General features: G+C 41.8%; 2 protein-coding genes and 1 non-coding gene across 3 annotated transcripts in view; 2 read left to right on the top strand and 1 right to left on the bottom strand.

Moving 5' to 3' along the window:
- Window positions 1–599: 599 nt before the first annotated feature.
- Window positions 600–5,030, bottom strand: cry5 (cryptochrome circadian regulator 5). Its single transcript, XM_049601633.1, has 11 exons — window positions 4,906–5,030; window positions 4,280–4,504; window positions 3,982–4,176; window positions 3,760–3,878; window positions 3,515–3,672; window positions 2,828–2,968; window positions 2,510–2,677; window positions 2,196–2,336; window positions 1,627–1,778; window positions 1,234–1,466; window positions 600–1,119 (listed from the first exon to the last, which is right to left on the bottom strand). The coding sequence occupies exons 2-11, from the start codon at window positions 4,492–4,494 to the stop codon at window positions 1,058–1,060; spliced, it is 1,584 nt and encodes a 527-aa protein (XP_049457590.1). The 5' UTR covers window positions 4,495–4,504; window positions 4,906–5,030; the 3' UTR covers window positions 600–1,057.
- Window positions 5,031–5,350: 320 nt separating this feature from the next.
- Window positions 5,351–5,422, top strand: trnah-gug (transfer RNA histidin (anticodon GUG)). Its single transcript has one exon. It is a non-coding gene; the product is annotated as a tRNA-His (tRNA).
- A 3,380-nt stretch (window positions 5,423–8,802) lies between these two features.
- LOC125904277 (FERM domain-containing protein 5-like) overlaps window positions 8,803–15,391 on the top strand; it is a 102,510-nt gene continuing 95,921 nt past the window's right edge. Inside the window, exon 1 of the mRNA XM_049601604.1 lies at window positions 8,803–9,270. Within this exon, the coding sequence (XP_049457561.1) occupies window positions 9,169–9,270 (102 nt within the window). The 5' untranslated portion in view covers window positions 8,803–9,168. The remainder of the gene's footprint in view (window positions 9,271–15,391) is intronic.

Genomic DNA, 15,391 nt, shown 5'->3' with positions numbered 1-15,391 from the left:
TTGTTCCAACATTGGGGGTGGACAAATTTTAAGTTGGAAGTTTGGGAGTACTCCACCTAAAATTTTTAACATTGAACACATAATTTCCTGAATTCTGGTGATTTTTTTATGCACAAATTGACACCTTTTTCTGCTGGGGGAGGGCAAATGCACATTCTAAATATTATGTGGGATATTTTCTCTGCATTCCCCCCAAATTTTACTCTTACGAGCTTGTAACTTCAATGTTCTGGTGCTTTTCTGCACAGAGTTCAAGTATGAAATGTCTGCTACTCAGTGTTGACCACAGCTCCTTAGTGTGTACAAAATATCTTCAACACCTTATTTTATTTCACTTGCAAATATATTAATAAATATTCTAAAACGAGAATTATGGTACCTTAAACTTGATTTATTCACTTCATAAATTATGTACAGTGTAGCTGCAGAACAAAGCGAGATTGCTCCGCAGATGGAATTACAGTGCCCTCTCGTGGTGATAGTAAGAGCTCAAAAAGCTGTTTGCAGTTCTGAGATGCAAAAAGATACACCTTTTTTTTGATGTTTCATTATCATGCAGGAAAAACAGCTACTGAAAATGGACATCACACATTGTGGTACTTCAATTTTTTTAATGAACTTGAGAAAAACACCTGAGTGGTTGTACAATGCCAAGAGTAAAAAAGTTCAGTGTTTAAGGTGCAATAGTAAGGCAGTTTTTCATTTCAGATATAACAAAATGATAAAAAGTCAAACTTGTGAAAGAGACACTTCCTGTCTCAATACAACCCGTCACCTACTAACAAGATAAGACCATCAACCTTTGTAAAAATGTAACATAATCTCCATCAAGAAGTTTTGAAATAGATAGTCAAAATAGAAACAGCACTCAAAATATAAAATGGTTACCATAAAAAGTGTAATAAAAAACAAGGTAGACATGGTAGACTGCCTGCAAATGTAAATGAAACAAGCCTGTTAGGCTTCCAGTCCAGACAGACCTGAATATATTCAATGATTTGTAATGAACAGTCATTCATTAGTATTACTCTGTTACTTTGCATCCATTTGTGTACCATTAATTTCTTTTGTCTTTCTTCTTCAGCATGTCAACAACAGACGGAGCCTTGCGCTTTACACCTAGACAAACACAATGAAAAGAGGTTTTTAAGAGGTAGGATTTATTTTTTTAGTAAACATGACAAAGATCAAAAGAGGTGAACATTTCGTAAACATCTTGGTTACTCGCAATACCTTGCTTTTTGCTGGGTGAACTGCTGGGTGATTCAGCAGGGTTGGCAGACCTCTTGGCGTAAGCTGACTTCATCCTCTGGATGTTCTGCTTGCTGATCACTTCATGCTGGACAATAGGATGCGGGTAGTCTTTACCCACAATGCATCCTGCTGCCTGCTGGACACTGCGTGGAGCTTTCCAAGGCTCATAGATATACTGAGCTGGGAACTTCTTCAGAAGAGGAAGGTACTTTCTATAAATTAGAATGGAGGCAAAATTACTTCATATTTAAATATAAAAAAGAACGCACACCAAAAATTATAGCGAGGTGCTGATCACTGAGAGAAGACTTGATTCGACATGTAATATGTATCAGTTGTGATAACTTGAGCTTGTTAGGTTTGTGATCTTACTTGATGAAATCTCCATTTTTGTCTGTCTTCTTGCCAAATGCAACAGGGGAGTAGACCCTGAAGAACTGGTGGAAGAAGGTACTAGCTGAAAGCCACTGCCAGTTTCCAGCATTCAGAGCCCAGTCGCCGTCCAATAAGAGCTCCTCAAACACCTTCAGGAGCAGTGAAACAAATGTTAAAGGAGCCCTCTGCAGATTTAGTATTGCACTCATGAAACACTGACATACTCACGACGGACAGCTAAAGAAACTGGATCAAAACCAGTGTAGCAAACCTGGCATCTGCATTACCCACAATGCAACTAGATGCAGTAGATGTGGTGTACGTATTTTAGGTTTGTCTCATTAGTAAAAATGATTGTTCTGATGGGGGAGAATCCTTTTGCAAAGCCATTTGATCACGACTTAAACATACTGAGATGTTATTATGCAGCTGTCTACCTTATACTATAAACTCCACATGCACACATGTGCTGTGGGCCTGGATGGGTTTTGAGCCTGTTCTTTGATAAAGACGGCATCGTGCTTAACCTAATCACAAGCAGCAATAAAGGCAACTTCATTTCACACCTTCTGCCCTTCTTCCCAGCTGATCCACAGGTCTCCTCTGGTGAGAAAACAAGCGACAGCATGTCTGGCCAGATGATGGATCCAGCCCTCCTGCCTCAGCTGAGTCATGATGGCATCGATGAAGGGGAATCCAGTCCGAGCCTTATGGGAAATACAGAATATACAGGATGACAAGAAATATTTATGATCGAGGAAATTAGATGATCTTTAAATAACAGTGATGCTACTGAATTATCATAGATGTGTTTTCTAACAGCATAGGTTCCCTTCTTTGCAATAATTTATATTTACATTAATTTTGAAGGACTCCATACCTCTCTCCACGCAGCCAGAAATTCGGGGTTTGTATCCCAATCCACCTGAGTACATACAGGGTTGCCCTTCATCTTGTTAAAGTTAGGGATACCCACACTAGCGGTGTAGAAGAACTCCCTCCACAGCAACTGGCCATGCAGGGACACTGGAGGTTCTGAGTGCTTCCTCTGCAAATGTCACATATACACAACAGTCAGACTAGTTTAAATCAACATCTATTTTTTACACTGCTGAAATGTATTAAACATTGAGAAACATATTCATAGCGTAGCATGCTGTGCTTCCTACAAAACCTGTGCTGTGTTGGTGGCACTCACCCCCCGATAGACGTCCGTCAGCCTCCACCAGAAGGTGCGTGCAGACAGGCAGCCCAAAGTGACATAGGGACTGAGGACAGTGGTGCTGGGGCTCAGAGAATTCGGAGAAGTCTGCGGCTTCTCGAAGCTACACACCCACCCCTAAAGTAAAAAGAAAACAGAGGAAGCAATTTAAATCAGCTTGGAACCCTGCTTTTCAGGATAGGGTGGTTGTAATGGGAAAGGTTGCTGCTTGTAAAAGAATGTCATATAGGCATTGTTATAAGGCAGATATAAGGGTAATGTGGAAGCAAATCACACGTACTTCCAGGTAGATCTTAAAAGTCATCTGTATTAAAATGAACGTAATTTTTGTAGGTGTATTTATTTATTCAGCTTTGTGTAGGTTTTATTTCTATGCAGCCATGTTATTGATTTATTGAACTGTTGTTTGTTCCTGGTATTCTTGTGGTCCAAAAACTCTGGCAGGATCAACTACAGACATGTCTCAGCTTTGCAGTCTAAAAGATGCCATATCCTCTGCTAGTTATTAATTTCTAAACTCAAATCCCCAATGTCCTGTGACTAAGCCTCCTATGGTGCATTTGGATGTCCGGATGGTTCTATGCGTCTCAGCAGTGAGCTTCAGCATCAAAAACTCTTCAGGTGCGTAGAAAGAAAGACTACATGTGAATGTGATTGCAATACCGTTCTTTCCATATGTTCATCCAGTCTCCTCAAAGCCTCCTGTTCTCCTCCTGGGAACGGAGCCTCTCCAAGAGCTGCAGTGTCCGTGTGTCCGAGCTCCTCCAGCAGAGGGATCCCATATTTCTCCTCATAGCTTTCTGAACAAGGTGTCTTCACATCTGTGACAGGAGAGATATAATTCAGTTAACCACTGTTTGTCTTACACTTGCATGTTAACTTTTCATAAACTTTCTTGTTTGTAGTACCTTTCACATCTTCCATGGTTGGAGCAGGGATCGGTTTCTTAGGCGGCCCGAGACTCTTCACTATGGCCTGCATACGGTTATAAGTAAGAGGAGCCTTCCCACTGTTTTCCTCAATTATCCTATGAAGCCATGACATATGATGAAAGTAACACTTTCACAGGATTTAAAACTGTAAGGAAACAATGTGTAACTGCACGAGTATGTGTGCATGTTCAGTATTACCTGTCTATATCATAAAGAGTGTGTGAGATCTTGTAAACGACTTCGACTCCTTGCTCTTTGGCCAGCGTGGTAACAGTTTTGTCCCGGCTCAGACTGTAGGGCTCTGTGTCGTACTCATAGGTCAACTTTGTGACTTTCCAGTTGTCAAACAGCTCTGGGAACACTTCCTCAGGTTTCCCTCTCACGACAAACAGCCTGAAGGAGTTCAACACACCACAATATGACAATATAACAATATGAATGTGTGTTTTAACTTTCTTAATAATCAATATTTCTGATACTGTCCCTGTGTCTCTACCTGGAGTGGAGCTTCCTGAGGCTGCAGTCCAGGTCTTCGAGAGCTCCGAGGAGAAACCTCCAGCGGTTGATATTCATAAGGGTTTTGTCATGGAGGTGAGGGTCCAGGATGAAGACAGGGTACAGCTCCTTACAGTCCCTCAGGGCAGCCATGAGCGCTGGGTTGTCATGCAACCTCAGACCCTTACGGAACCAGTGAATGCATGTGTGTGCCATGTCTGTTAACCTGTGAACACACACTGACTTTTCTTTATTCCACAATAAGCCCTAAAGGGATATGATACATGGGCATGGTTACACAGGCAGTATATCAAAAGATGTAAAGCTAGATGTTCAAGGAAGTCGCACACAAAGTGAAGTGCATGACCAAACTCTGGCAAATGTAAGAATACAAGCTTAAATCTTAAAAGAACAAGAAGATTCACAGAACTGCTTGAAATAGATAAATGCCCAAGTTCTGGGCATCGACTCAAATTCATGCAGCTACCTCTCAGACTCACAAGACGACACAGCTGCAGAAACCATGCAAAGATTTCTTAAATATATGATAGCAAAATGTTACATTGTCAAGGAATTTCATGCTCATATTAATACTCAGGTATGCACAGCTGTACGGCGAAACTCTACCTTGATTGTGGCTCCAAACACGACTCTGCTCGATCGTTTCTGTGTTGTCTAACAGATTTTGTTTGGTAACACTGCACAGTGGCCTGTGTTACAAAACGGGGAGTTCTTCTACGTCACCAGCGAAACAGCTAATCAGAGAAGAGCTAGTGAGGCGCCACTGCACTTTGTCAGTTTGTACACCAGATGGCACTATGTGCAAATAATACACACGTTACCTCGGTTAAAAACTATTATTTAAAAAAATAAAATGTGTTGGTGGGCAGATTGTGAGTGAACATGTGTGTGCAGGCTCTGTGTCAGTGTCCAGGAGAGGAACAACCAGCAGCACAAGAGGAGTCTCCTTTCCGTATGTCACCACTTCCTTATCTCACAGACCTGCTGAGCTCTCACTCTATTCAACACACCGCGTTCTGACTACTTTTCATACACCAGCTCATCGTAGCTCGCCGTGATCGTATAGTGGTTAGTACTCTGCGTTGTGGCCGCAGCAACCCCGGTTCGAATCCGGGTCACGGCATTGTGGGACAATGTCACGGCAGATGGGCTGTATTTTGGCACAAATGTTTCTGAGCGTTACTCTATATGTACTCGCGGAATATGGTTATAGGATACAGTTGTTTTACACGGCGTATGTCTTTTTTCCTGCATGGAAAGATTTTCACATTTAAAGACATGGAAAGACTCATCATCCACTCAAGTAGTTTAATTTGAAGTACTTTACTCGAGTTCTTCCATTTAATTGAGCCTTGTACTTGTACTCCACTGTATTAAGTGTTGTTTTATGCTAAATAAACAATGGTAATAGAGATTGACCATTATAATGATCTGTACAGTTGTGTGATGAGACTATGGAACTGTTTGAATGTGGAGCTCAAGAAGTGTCCAAACATAAACTAGTTTAAAAAGAGGTATAGAAAGATGATTTTTATGAGGTGTTCACTCATTTATTTATTGCCATCAGTTTTGTGTATGTAGCCTATGTGTATGTCTGAGTATGTAGGCTATATATACATAGTCTGTGTATGTGTACATAGTCTGTGTGTATATACATAGTCTGACAAAGCAAAACACATCAGTCATGATTGGATAAGGATATAAAGATGAGATTTTTAACACGATATAAATCTATATATATCTATATATACATATTTACTAATAATACTTATTTTCTAAGTATTTTTGTAATTATTTTATATCTTGCTGTAAGACAAATTTTATTGGTAACTAATTTAATATATTAGAATAGGTCAGGTAGAATGAATTATTGTACAGCTTTATACTGATGGGGAGTTACATAATTGACTATTATTAATTTATGGAAAAGGGGTGGGAATAAATAAGTTTGTGCTTCCTCCCACTCCTTTTTGGACATGTAAATCAGATCATTATATGTTGTCTTCAGTTTTCATGCTTCCTTTAGTAGCTTGTTTTTTTCACGTGTGTCTACTACTGTATGATTATTTTGTTTATTAGCTACTTACATAATCGAAATGAACTGCTGCTAACTAACTATGGTGCATTGCTGTAGATTAAACCAACAGTATGTAGTTAAAATTAGCACAATCTTAAACATGTACAGCAGTAAAATGCAGTATAGGCCTAGACATGAATTTACCTGTAATATTAATCATGGTACATAATGATATTAAACACTTTATCGGAGGCAACTAGACTTGCTTGAATTTCAATGTCTTTAAAGGTCACATGTGAGTCGCTGACCCACGGGCCATCATGTGTCACTAGGGTCAGATGGGTCCAGGTATGAATGGGTGTTGTGTCATCTGGGAAGGGATCCAAGACCGCATTGTAGGTGGTGTTGTAGGCCACCTCCTCTGTTTAATGATGGCCACTCCAGTTTGACATAGATAGCTTCACTCATGCCTCTTTCAAACTATCTGTCTTCTCTGTGGCTGAGATGTGAATATGCTGTCCTCCAAAGACTGTCCCTTCTCCTGTAGATGTAAATGGACAGCTGAGTCTTGACCTGAGGAGCTGGCTCTACTGTGCTGTGTCATGCGTCTGTAGAGTGGTTGTTTATTTCACCAGTGTACAAATATGTGCATTCCTGGCTGCACTGAACTGCATACACTACATTACCCTGCTTCTGCCTGGGTGTTTTGTTCTTAGGGTGGACAAGATTCTGTCTTTGGTTGTTACTGGGTTTGAAGTGCACAGGGATGTGGTGTTTAAACTGAAAGGGACCACTTTTCTGCTAAATGAGTAAGTTTGCTTTTGATACAACAAATACATTTGCTTATAATACACACTTTTATGGCAGGGGTGTCAAACATACAGCCCAGGGACCAAAGGGTCCGATGCGGCCCGCTGGATGACCTTGCATACCTAATAATGATGCACTTGTGGAGGCTAAGAGGTGCCAGGTTTAGCTTTCTTCTTGTAAAATGTTGCTTCAGAGGCCTTTTACAGTTTTTCTTACACTTTAATTTGGTGTGGTAATGTCAGGATGAACTTCACAGGAGTGGAAATGTAAAAATAAAAACATGTAATGACAGTGAGTAGTAGACTGAATATGGAAAAACTGAGAATATCTTCTGAAGACATCACAGGCTGTTTGTCATCTGTGTTGTAAATGGATCAGCGGTTTAAGAATTTAGTTTTTTAAACCAAAAAATGGGAAAAATTTGGAGATATTTATTTACAGGGTATTTTTTAAATTGGTTTTACTGGTCCGGCCCACCTGCGATCAAATCAGACTATGTGTGGCCCATGACTTAAAATGAGTTTAACACTCCTGATTTAAGATTTGAATTTAGGACTTTTACTTGTAGTGGAGTACTTTCACAGTGTGGCACTGATACTTTTACTTAATTAAATGATCTGAATACTTTAACGTGTAGCATTCTTTATTAGTTTTTTCTCCACTTCTTTGTCTTTCCTGTAAAGCACCACCAGAGGGAAACACATTCAAGGAATTTGGAAGACTGTAGTTTTTACAGGTTGGCTCAAACTCATCCAAATGAGATAGTCCTTTCTGCAGTAATCAATTAAGATGTTAAAGGTACCTGTGTCAGCAAGTGCTCCCAGGAAAAAAAAAACATGGGAACCATCAATATGGGCTTTAGGCTATGGGGGCGTTTGTTGGCATGTAACTGTGGCCCTTGAGCAAGACATTTAATCCCCATTGGTTTCAATAGAGCTCAGTTAGTGCATTCTGATGGATGTGTGTCCAGTGAATGAAGGTGAGAATGCTACCTTTATTCATTTATTTATACATTTATTTTAATCTTTATTAGGCTGCATTTAGAAAGTAACACATTTCCTGGCCCAAATTGACTCTCCTGTCAAACTGACTGGCTCCATGAAGCACAGGCTGATGTCTAGTCTAACAGTAATTTAATCAGAGGGAAACATGGTTCCTCTTTGTTTTACATGGCTGCAAGCAGGACAGGTAATCAACCTGTGGAGGATACAATGTGAAAATGGGTTGCTGCCTTCAAGTTCCGTCGGAAATATCGGGATTAAACAAAAAGCACGAGACAACAAAGTGGTAATTGGATAATATGGCTCGTGCTTCACTACTAAGATGTGGCGTTTATGTTGCTGGGTGCAAAAAAGAATATTGATGTGATACAGATAATAGGATGTGGTTATTAATATGAGATTAAATGCATTTTCATGTGTCTAATTTTGCATGTTTAAAAAGTGTAGGTTGCGATGAAATGTTGACTGTCACTTATCAATTCGTTCATCAACTTGTGCAGCAACACAAAGCTGCTGCCTGCCCATTGTTTGACTTGTGAAACTGAAGCCCCCCCACTGTGTTATTATTCCCAACCATGTGGCTGCAGTCACGACGAGCAGCAGCCTATCGGAATTTCGGCTCCAGTCGGTAACTCTGTGAAGGCAACATCTCAGTCATTGCTCCGTTGGCTCGCGGACTCGCCACTCACCGGCCTCGGCCCGCCCAGCAGCATTAGAGCGGCATGGCAACGGCTCGGAGACGGGGGGAGAAGGTGTGGTGAGAGGGGACAGTCCAACCGGACCAGAGAGAGTGCAGCAGCAGTAGCACTATCCCCACTCTCTTCACTGACTGGAGACACGCACCGTGTGGCACCTCGGCCATTCAGCGCTCACACACTGAGACAACGATGCACCACCGCCGCCGCTCCGCACAGTCGCTGCCGCTGCTGACCAGGTGTTGGACTAAACAACAGGGACGTCGTTAACGTGACAGAAGATACAAACTTGTATGTATGTGCTGTGCGCCCTTCTCCCTGGTCCCGTACACAGACGATCGAGAAGATGCTGAGCCGACTGATGAGCAGCAGCATCAGGAGTCTGGACAGGGAATGCAACTGCACTGTGAGGCTGCTGGACGACTCGGAGTACACCTGCACGATTCAGGTCAGTGGGGACCAACATTTCCTGTTTCTCAAATCACCTTGTTGTGGAGGACGTGCTGGTGATGACACGTAACGGGGCGGTGATCAGGTAAAATGACTTACCACCAGCCTGTCTCCCCCCCATCTCTGTCTGCTGCAAAAAGGAGGTGTCATCTACCTTAACTCCACGCAGTGTCACAAAGAATTTATCTGAATGTTGCTGTGTCTTTGTGGCCAGACGTCTGACATCAGTGGGCTGCAGATGTTGCTTTCGTCAGACACCATACCTGTGTGGACATGACCTCATGTGGTGTGCATCGCAAAACTAAGGCTTATATCCAACAGAAATTAGAATCAGAATCAAAATGCAACAAAATAATACCTCTGTGTGATGCAGAGATTTTAAAATCTGGTGATGCATGCATTGATTTGAATGCATTATGAAACAAATCCTGATAATCTGATCATGAACGATTTCAGTGCAGGGCTCAGAGGATTTCTGGATCCTCTGGCTACATGAGACAGATGCAGGCACAAGAGGGTTTGGTCTATAACCAGGGGAGGTTTAATGTTGTTTAGATGTTAATTAGTCTGACTAGATGGTGGGCATATTTTAATTTGTCCACACACAGGCGGTGTCAGGCCCTCAGTTGTCAATTTGCCCTTCAGACTGACCCTGGCTTTGACCATGGAGTATCACTTTGCTATGCTTTCTGGACCCCGGGAAGAAGAAGCTCTGTTTGAATGAAGCTAGTGCAGCGTTTTATGAAGATGCAACCCACCCAACTGATTCAAACTTTCTTTGGATCATAAAGGTTTGAAGCAGTGTGACAGATATAAGGAGGCATCAGGGGTTTCCTCTGCCCTGAACAAACTAGTTGCCAGTAGCCTACACTGTGTGAAATACCCCACCTCTCCACCATCACTTTAAATGGGCAGTGCTATAAAAGAAAACAATAATTGGTATTTCTGCAAAAAATGACAATGATGTGATTTTTGCTGGGGTCTGTACCAAAAGCATGTGCCCTTTCGTCTGGGACATGTTTTGTAGGCTGGGGCTTCTCTTTGGCATCACAATGCTACATTAAAATACTATGTTATGATGCCACTTTTAATATAGCATTGTGATGCCATGGTATAGATGATATGCAGTGGTTAGCATTGTCGCCTCACAGCAAGAGGGCTTGTGGGGTTCCTTGTTCAAACCCCGGGTGGGGGGTTTCGAACCTTGGGGTGGGGGAGCCCTTCTGTGTAGAGTTTGCATGTTCTCCTCATGTCAGCGTGGGTTTTCTCCAGGTACTCCGGCTTCCTCCCACAGTCCAAAGACATGCAGGTTAATTGGTGACTCTACATTGTCCATAGGTGTGAATGGTTGTCTGTCTCTGTGTGTCAGCCCTGCGATAGTCTGGCGACCTGTCCAGGGTGTACCCTGCCTCTCACCCAATGTCAGCTGGGATAGGCTCCAGCTCCCCCGTGAACCCTAATAGGATAAGCGGTTACGGAAAATGAATGAATGAATGTTATGATGCATTTTACCTTTATCAAAAAATTGCGGCTCCTGCAATGTCCATGTCTGAATTTAAGGGCATCATAAAGAATGTGGTGACAGAGACATGTGCTTGCTTTCCTTGAGAGGCCACTACGTTTGATTAGTTGTTGTTTTATTGTGGGTTTTTTGTATTATATGTTGTATTTGTGCATTTTAAATGTGTTTGATTGGCTGCTACCTTGGCCAGTTTTTTTTTTTGTAAATGAGATTTTCAATCTCAATGGGACTTCCTGGTTAAATAAAGGTTAAATTAATAATAAAATTTGGCGACCTGTCCAGGGTGTACCCTGCCTCTCACCCAATGTCAGCTGGGATAGGCTCCAGCCACCCCCCCCCCCCCAAAGTGGTTACAAAAATGAATGAATGAATGGATATTGCACTTGGCCATACTGTGATTCTATGGCCATGTTAGTAGTAGTAGTTTAGGTGCCTTTGGTCTCATGCTGTGGGGAATCCGTCACTGTTTTTTATGTGTTGTTTATACAGTGGCAAAGAAACATCAATTCTACTTTATGGTGACTTCTGAGGCTGTAGATTGTAGTGCTGTTGTATAAAGTAGAGTTTCTGGTTACTTGGTGGAGATCAGTGTCTGTTATTGCTTCAGCAGGTTTATTGATAGGTCTTCCATGTACCCTGGTCATACTGATTAAGTGTGCACATTGAATTAGGCAGTCAGTCAGTCAGTGAGTCCGAGGCAGACCTGTTTGAAGCATTTCTCTTTATTTCTTGTACTTCTTGAGTTGTCTAAAAATCAATTGTATTGACATGAATGAAGGTGAGACATGACAAGAGTCAGTAAACAGGCTGTGTGTTTATAAGCGAGAGAGCGGAGGAGTAAGGGCAGGTGATTAATGTCTTTTAGCTGCTTTGTAAATCAAGTGTGTTTGTGTATGTGTGCGTCTCTGCAATGTCTTTAGTGCAGCTGCATCACTGAGAAGTCTGTGAGCGTCATCTAACCTGGTCGCTTCAGTTGCCGGAGCTGTGTTTGAAGCTTGTTACTTGAAGGGATTCCATTGCCGCTGAATTAGAGATGACAGCACACAAAAACCATCACCACCTGTTCATTCCAAGGATCTGACGGCAAAGCGAGCCTTTCAGCATCTAACAGCTTAAAGTGGCAGTGCTCAGGGGACAGATAAAATGGTGATTTTACGTCAGTCTCAGGTGCCTGCTTGTCCTCATCCTGTCTGTAACTAAATAATACAGATCGCCAACAAGTGGGTGGCCCATGAATGTTTTTCATGAGATTTTATACCTGTAGTTCTATTTTTGATTTAATATTCAGAAATGTGCAAATGGTCGTGGTAGTGACTCTCAGGTCCCATCATGTTTGGAGAGAAAAAGAAATGTTTTTGTCATCGATGCGACTTCCCAACTTTCAGCTTTAATGTTTGACAAGCCAAACACTATGTACGTTTTTGCCTTCTGACTGCAGGGGAAGGCAGCGTGTGTAGAGATTTCTGATGAGATCTGTTTACCAAAGTACAGCCCGCACATGCTCTCCCTTGACTTTTGAGCAGCTCCTTCACCCAGTCATGATTCACAGTGTTTGGCTGTCAAGATATGCTGATCCCACCCTTTTAGCAACTGAAAGCACACAGCTGGGACAGAATGCTAAATTTCTAGCGCTTCTGTTGAGAGGGATTAGCTCTTTATTGGCATATTTCATTATTTCCACCATGGGAAATAATGAAATATGCCATTATGTCGCACTATGGGGCTCTTGATGAAGCACAACTGGTCTAAATGAAAACATAAATAGGATCATCGGCTTAATCAATCGTCTATTGTTTACAACCACGTCACCATTTATTTGCTGGCATTAGAGTGTGTGAACACGACATTTAGGGAGTTATATTAATTATGTTCTACACAAAGTGTCTACAAAGCTAAATAAGCACTTGCAAATGTAATGTTTCATCTGCAAAAAGGACATTACAGTGGCCTTACTGGAGCATGACAGCATTGTTGGCCTGACTGAAAATGGGAGCGGATGGCTGCTGTCCTCTCCTGCACACCTTGGAGATGTGGCCCAGAATAAAGGCCCCTCGTGGGGCTCGGCAACGGTCACACTCTCCATTTAGATCAATTAGCCTACACCTCCAACTGCTGCTGTTGTACTAAAATCCCATCATAGCGAAATGATGGTTGACATGACCTTCATAAATGGGAAAAAAATATGACTGTGAAGGCGGCGTGGAGGTGAATAGGAAAGCAGCCAGGCAAAGATGAAGAAAATAAGTTCTCCCTTTGCCTGACAGATTTTCAGGCGTACCTTCCAGCCTCATCAGATTGCACCACCACCACCCATTTACCTCACCCATACTGTGTGCCCGTTCCCCTGTCCTGCTGATGACTTTGTTACTGATTACATCATGACCCTGGAAGCATAGGAAGACCTGTGTTTATTGATTTCTCCTGCTCTTTCAACACCATTCATTCCTTTAGGATATTCACAGGCTCCTCACAGTCACAATACTCTTGTCCAGCATTAATTGGTAGGGGGAGAAGGTGCAAAGAAGGCACTCAAAGGCACCACAAAAGCTCTGGAAAGCAATAGACATGTACTTGGAAGCCCCAGGCAGCAAGGAAACACAGGCTCAGGAGTGGTACTAGACACGTGATGTTGGTGGTGAACATCAGCAAAAATGTCCACCAATCCTAGAATCTATCCTTCAAGCCAGGATTTTAAAGATATCAAATTCAGTATAATGGAGGGTGCTGCCTCACTAGATGTGGCCTAGCGATAATCGTGGGGCAAGACCTTGTTTTCTCCACACCGCTGTGCTGAGAGGTGTCTGTAGGGTCCACATATGTTTATGGATTTGTACAGCCGTAGAGATTTTGCTTTAGCATTTATGCCAAGGTTTCTATCTCTTTATCTGGTGGTATTTGGCCATGGTGTGTGGTGTTGCAAATGAATTGTAAATACATTTTTACAGTGCTTTTATCCAAAGCATTTTACATTTTGCCTACCGTTCAAACACACACACACACACACACACACACACACACACACACACTCATACACTGATGTTGGCAGGCTACCACACAATGCACTGGCCTAACCAGAGGGAGCAATTTCAGGTTCATTTCCTTGCTCAAGGACACTTTGTCATGTGGACAGAAGAAGCCAGAGAGCGCCTCTACCTGCTGAGCTGCAGCCAACCGATTAACAAGCTGGATTCTTGATCGAATTTTGACAAAGTGTACCAGGTCACAATATATCATTATTGTGATATGTCACAGAATATTTCATCCAGGTCGCCCACTCCTAGGTCCATAATTGGCAAAGTTAAGGCTGAGGAAGTGTTTTCTTTTTGTTATCGAATCCCATAAAAAGACAAAACATTTACAAGTATTTTCTGCGTCACTCATGCCTTATATAACTTATTCTTCTGTGATATAGAACTCAGTTGTTGTCCTAAAACTTTAAAAACACTTTAAAGAGCCACAGTGTTTGACAGGGTGACATATTCTTTCATTACACTGAACAAGGTCACTGTATGGAGCCAATCCCCAGTACACCTTCCTGGTGCTGACACTATACAACACATAGGAAGGAAGAGACGGTGTTAGTGTCTCCATGATGGATTAGTTGGAAGAGATCAGGCTATAGAGTGAATATGAGTTTAACAGAATTGTGTGATAAGTAGTGTACAGTTTGGCTTTGTCTTCCAACTCTTAAAGTTACTCGCTCTGTTGTTATTTTTGTCCTTGAAACTATTTACAGTGTGTCTCAAGTTCAGATGTAGCCGTAGCCCATTCAACAGAGAGTGATTGTAATTTAAGAAACACCCAAATACAGGAATGTGAAGCCTGAATACTTGGATGTATATTTTGCTTGTTACACTCTGGATGGCTTTGGATTAACATGGAGTGTAGTTAAACAGCTCACATAGTTACATTTCATGAGTTTATCTTAGGAACATGCCAGCTATGTGATTCAAATCAATATCCATAGCATGAAAATGTGGATCACACACTCAATCTAAAATGATTTATGGAGTAAACATAATGTGGAACAAGGTTTACTATCAGGGTAAAATCACCAGGCAAACACCGTGGGCCATTTTCTCTAAATTAATATTCCTACCATGATCCAAAAGATGTATATCAGAGATCGAAAGCACGCTGAATGATGGAACATCATTGATCCAGAGAGACACACCTCATCACTGTGAGTGAGTGGTTCAGTCACCTGGCACCAACTCAGATCCTGTGTAGTCCACTAATGAAATTAGGGCCGTTCTTTTGAAGCCAAATGCAGAACTTGGAAGGAGCTCCTCCGTTGTGAATGCATTATTGAAATAGGTTGCTCTTGTCTCCTAAGTGGTCTCTGCACTCATATTGTTTTCCTCTCAGTGTGCACTGCTAAAATTGGAATAGAGGTTGTAACATATTTTGTTTTCATACATGCGAGGGCCTGCTCTTCTGCTTATGTTGCGTTCACCTCCTCACTGAAATAATGATAATGGATAGCATCTTACCTCTAAATCAAACAATAGGTTTTATTGTGTAAAATTATCCAAAGCAGACCTCAGCAACTTTTAATGTGTAAATGCCTTTTATTTTATGTTTTAGTCCAGAGGAA

Source organism: Epinephelus fuscoguttatus, linkage group LG2 (assembly GCF_011397635.1).
Source record: "Epinephelus fuscoguttatus linkage group LG2, E.fuscoguttatus.final_Chr_v1".
Taxonomy (NCBI): Eukaryota; Metazoa; Chordata; class Actinopteri; order Perciformes; family Serranidae; genus Epinephelus; species Epinephelus fuscoguttatus.
The sequence above is the reverse complement of the archived record's forward strand: the minus strand, read 5'-3'. Positions and strand labels throughout refer to the sequence as shown.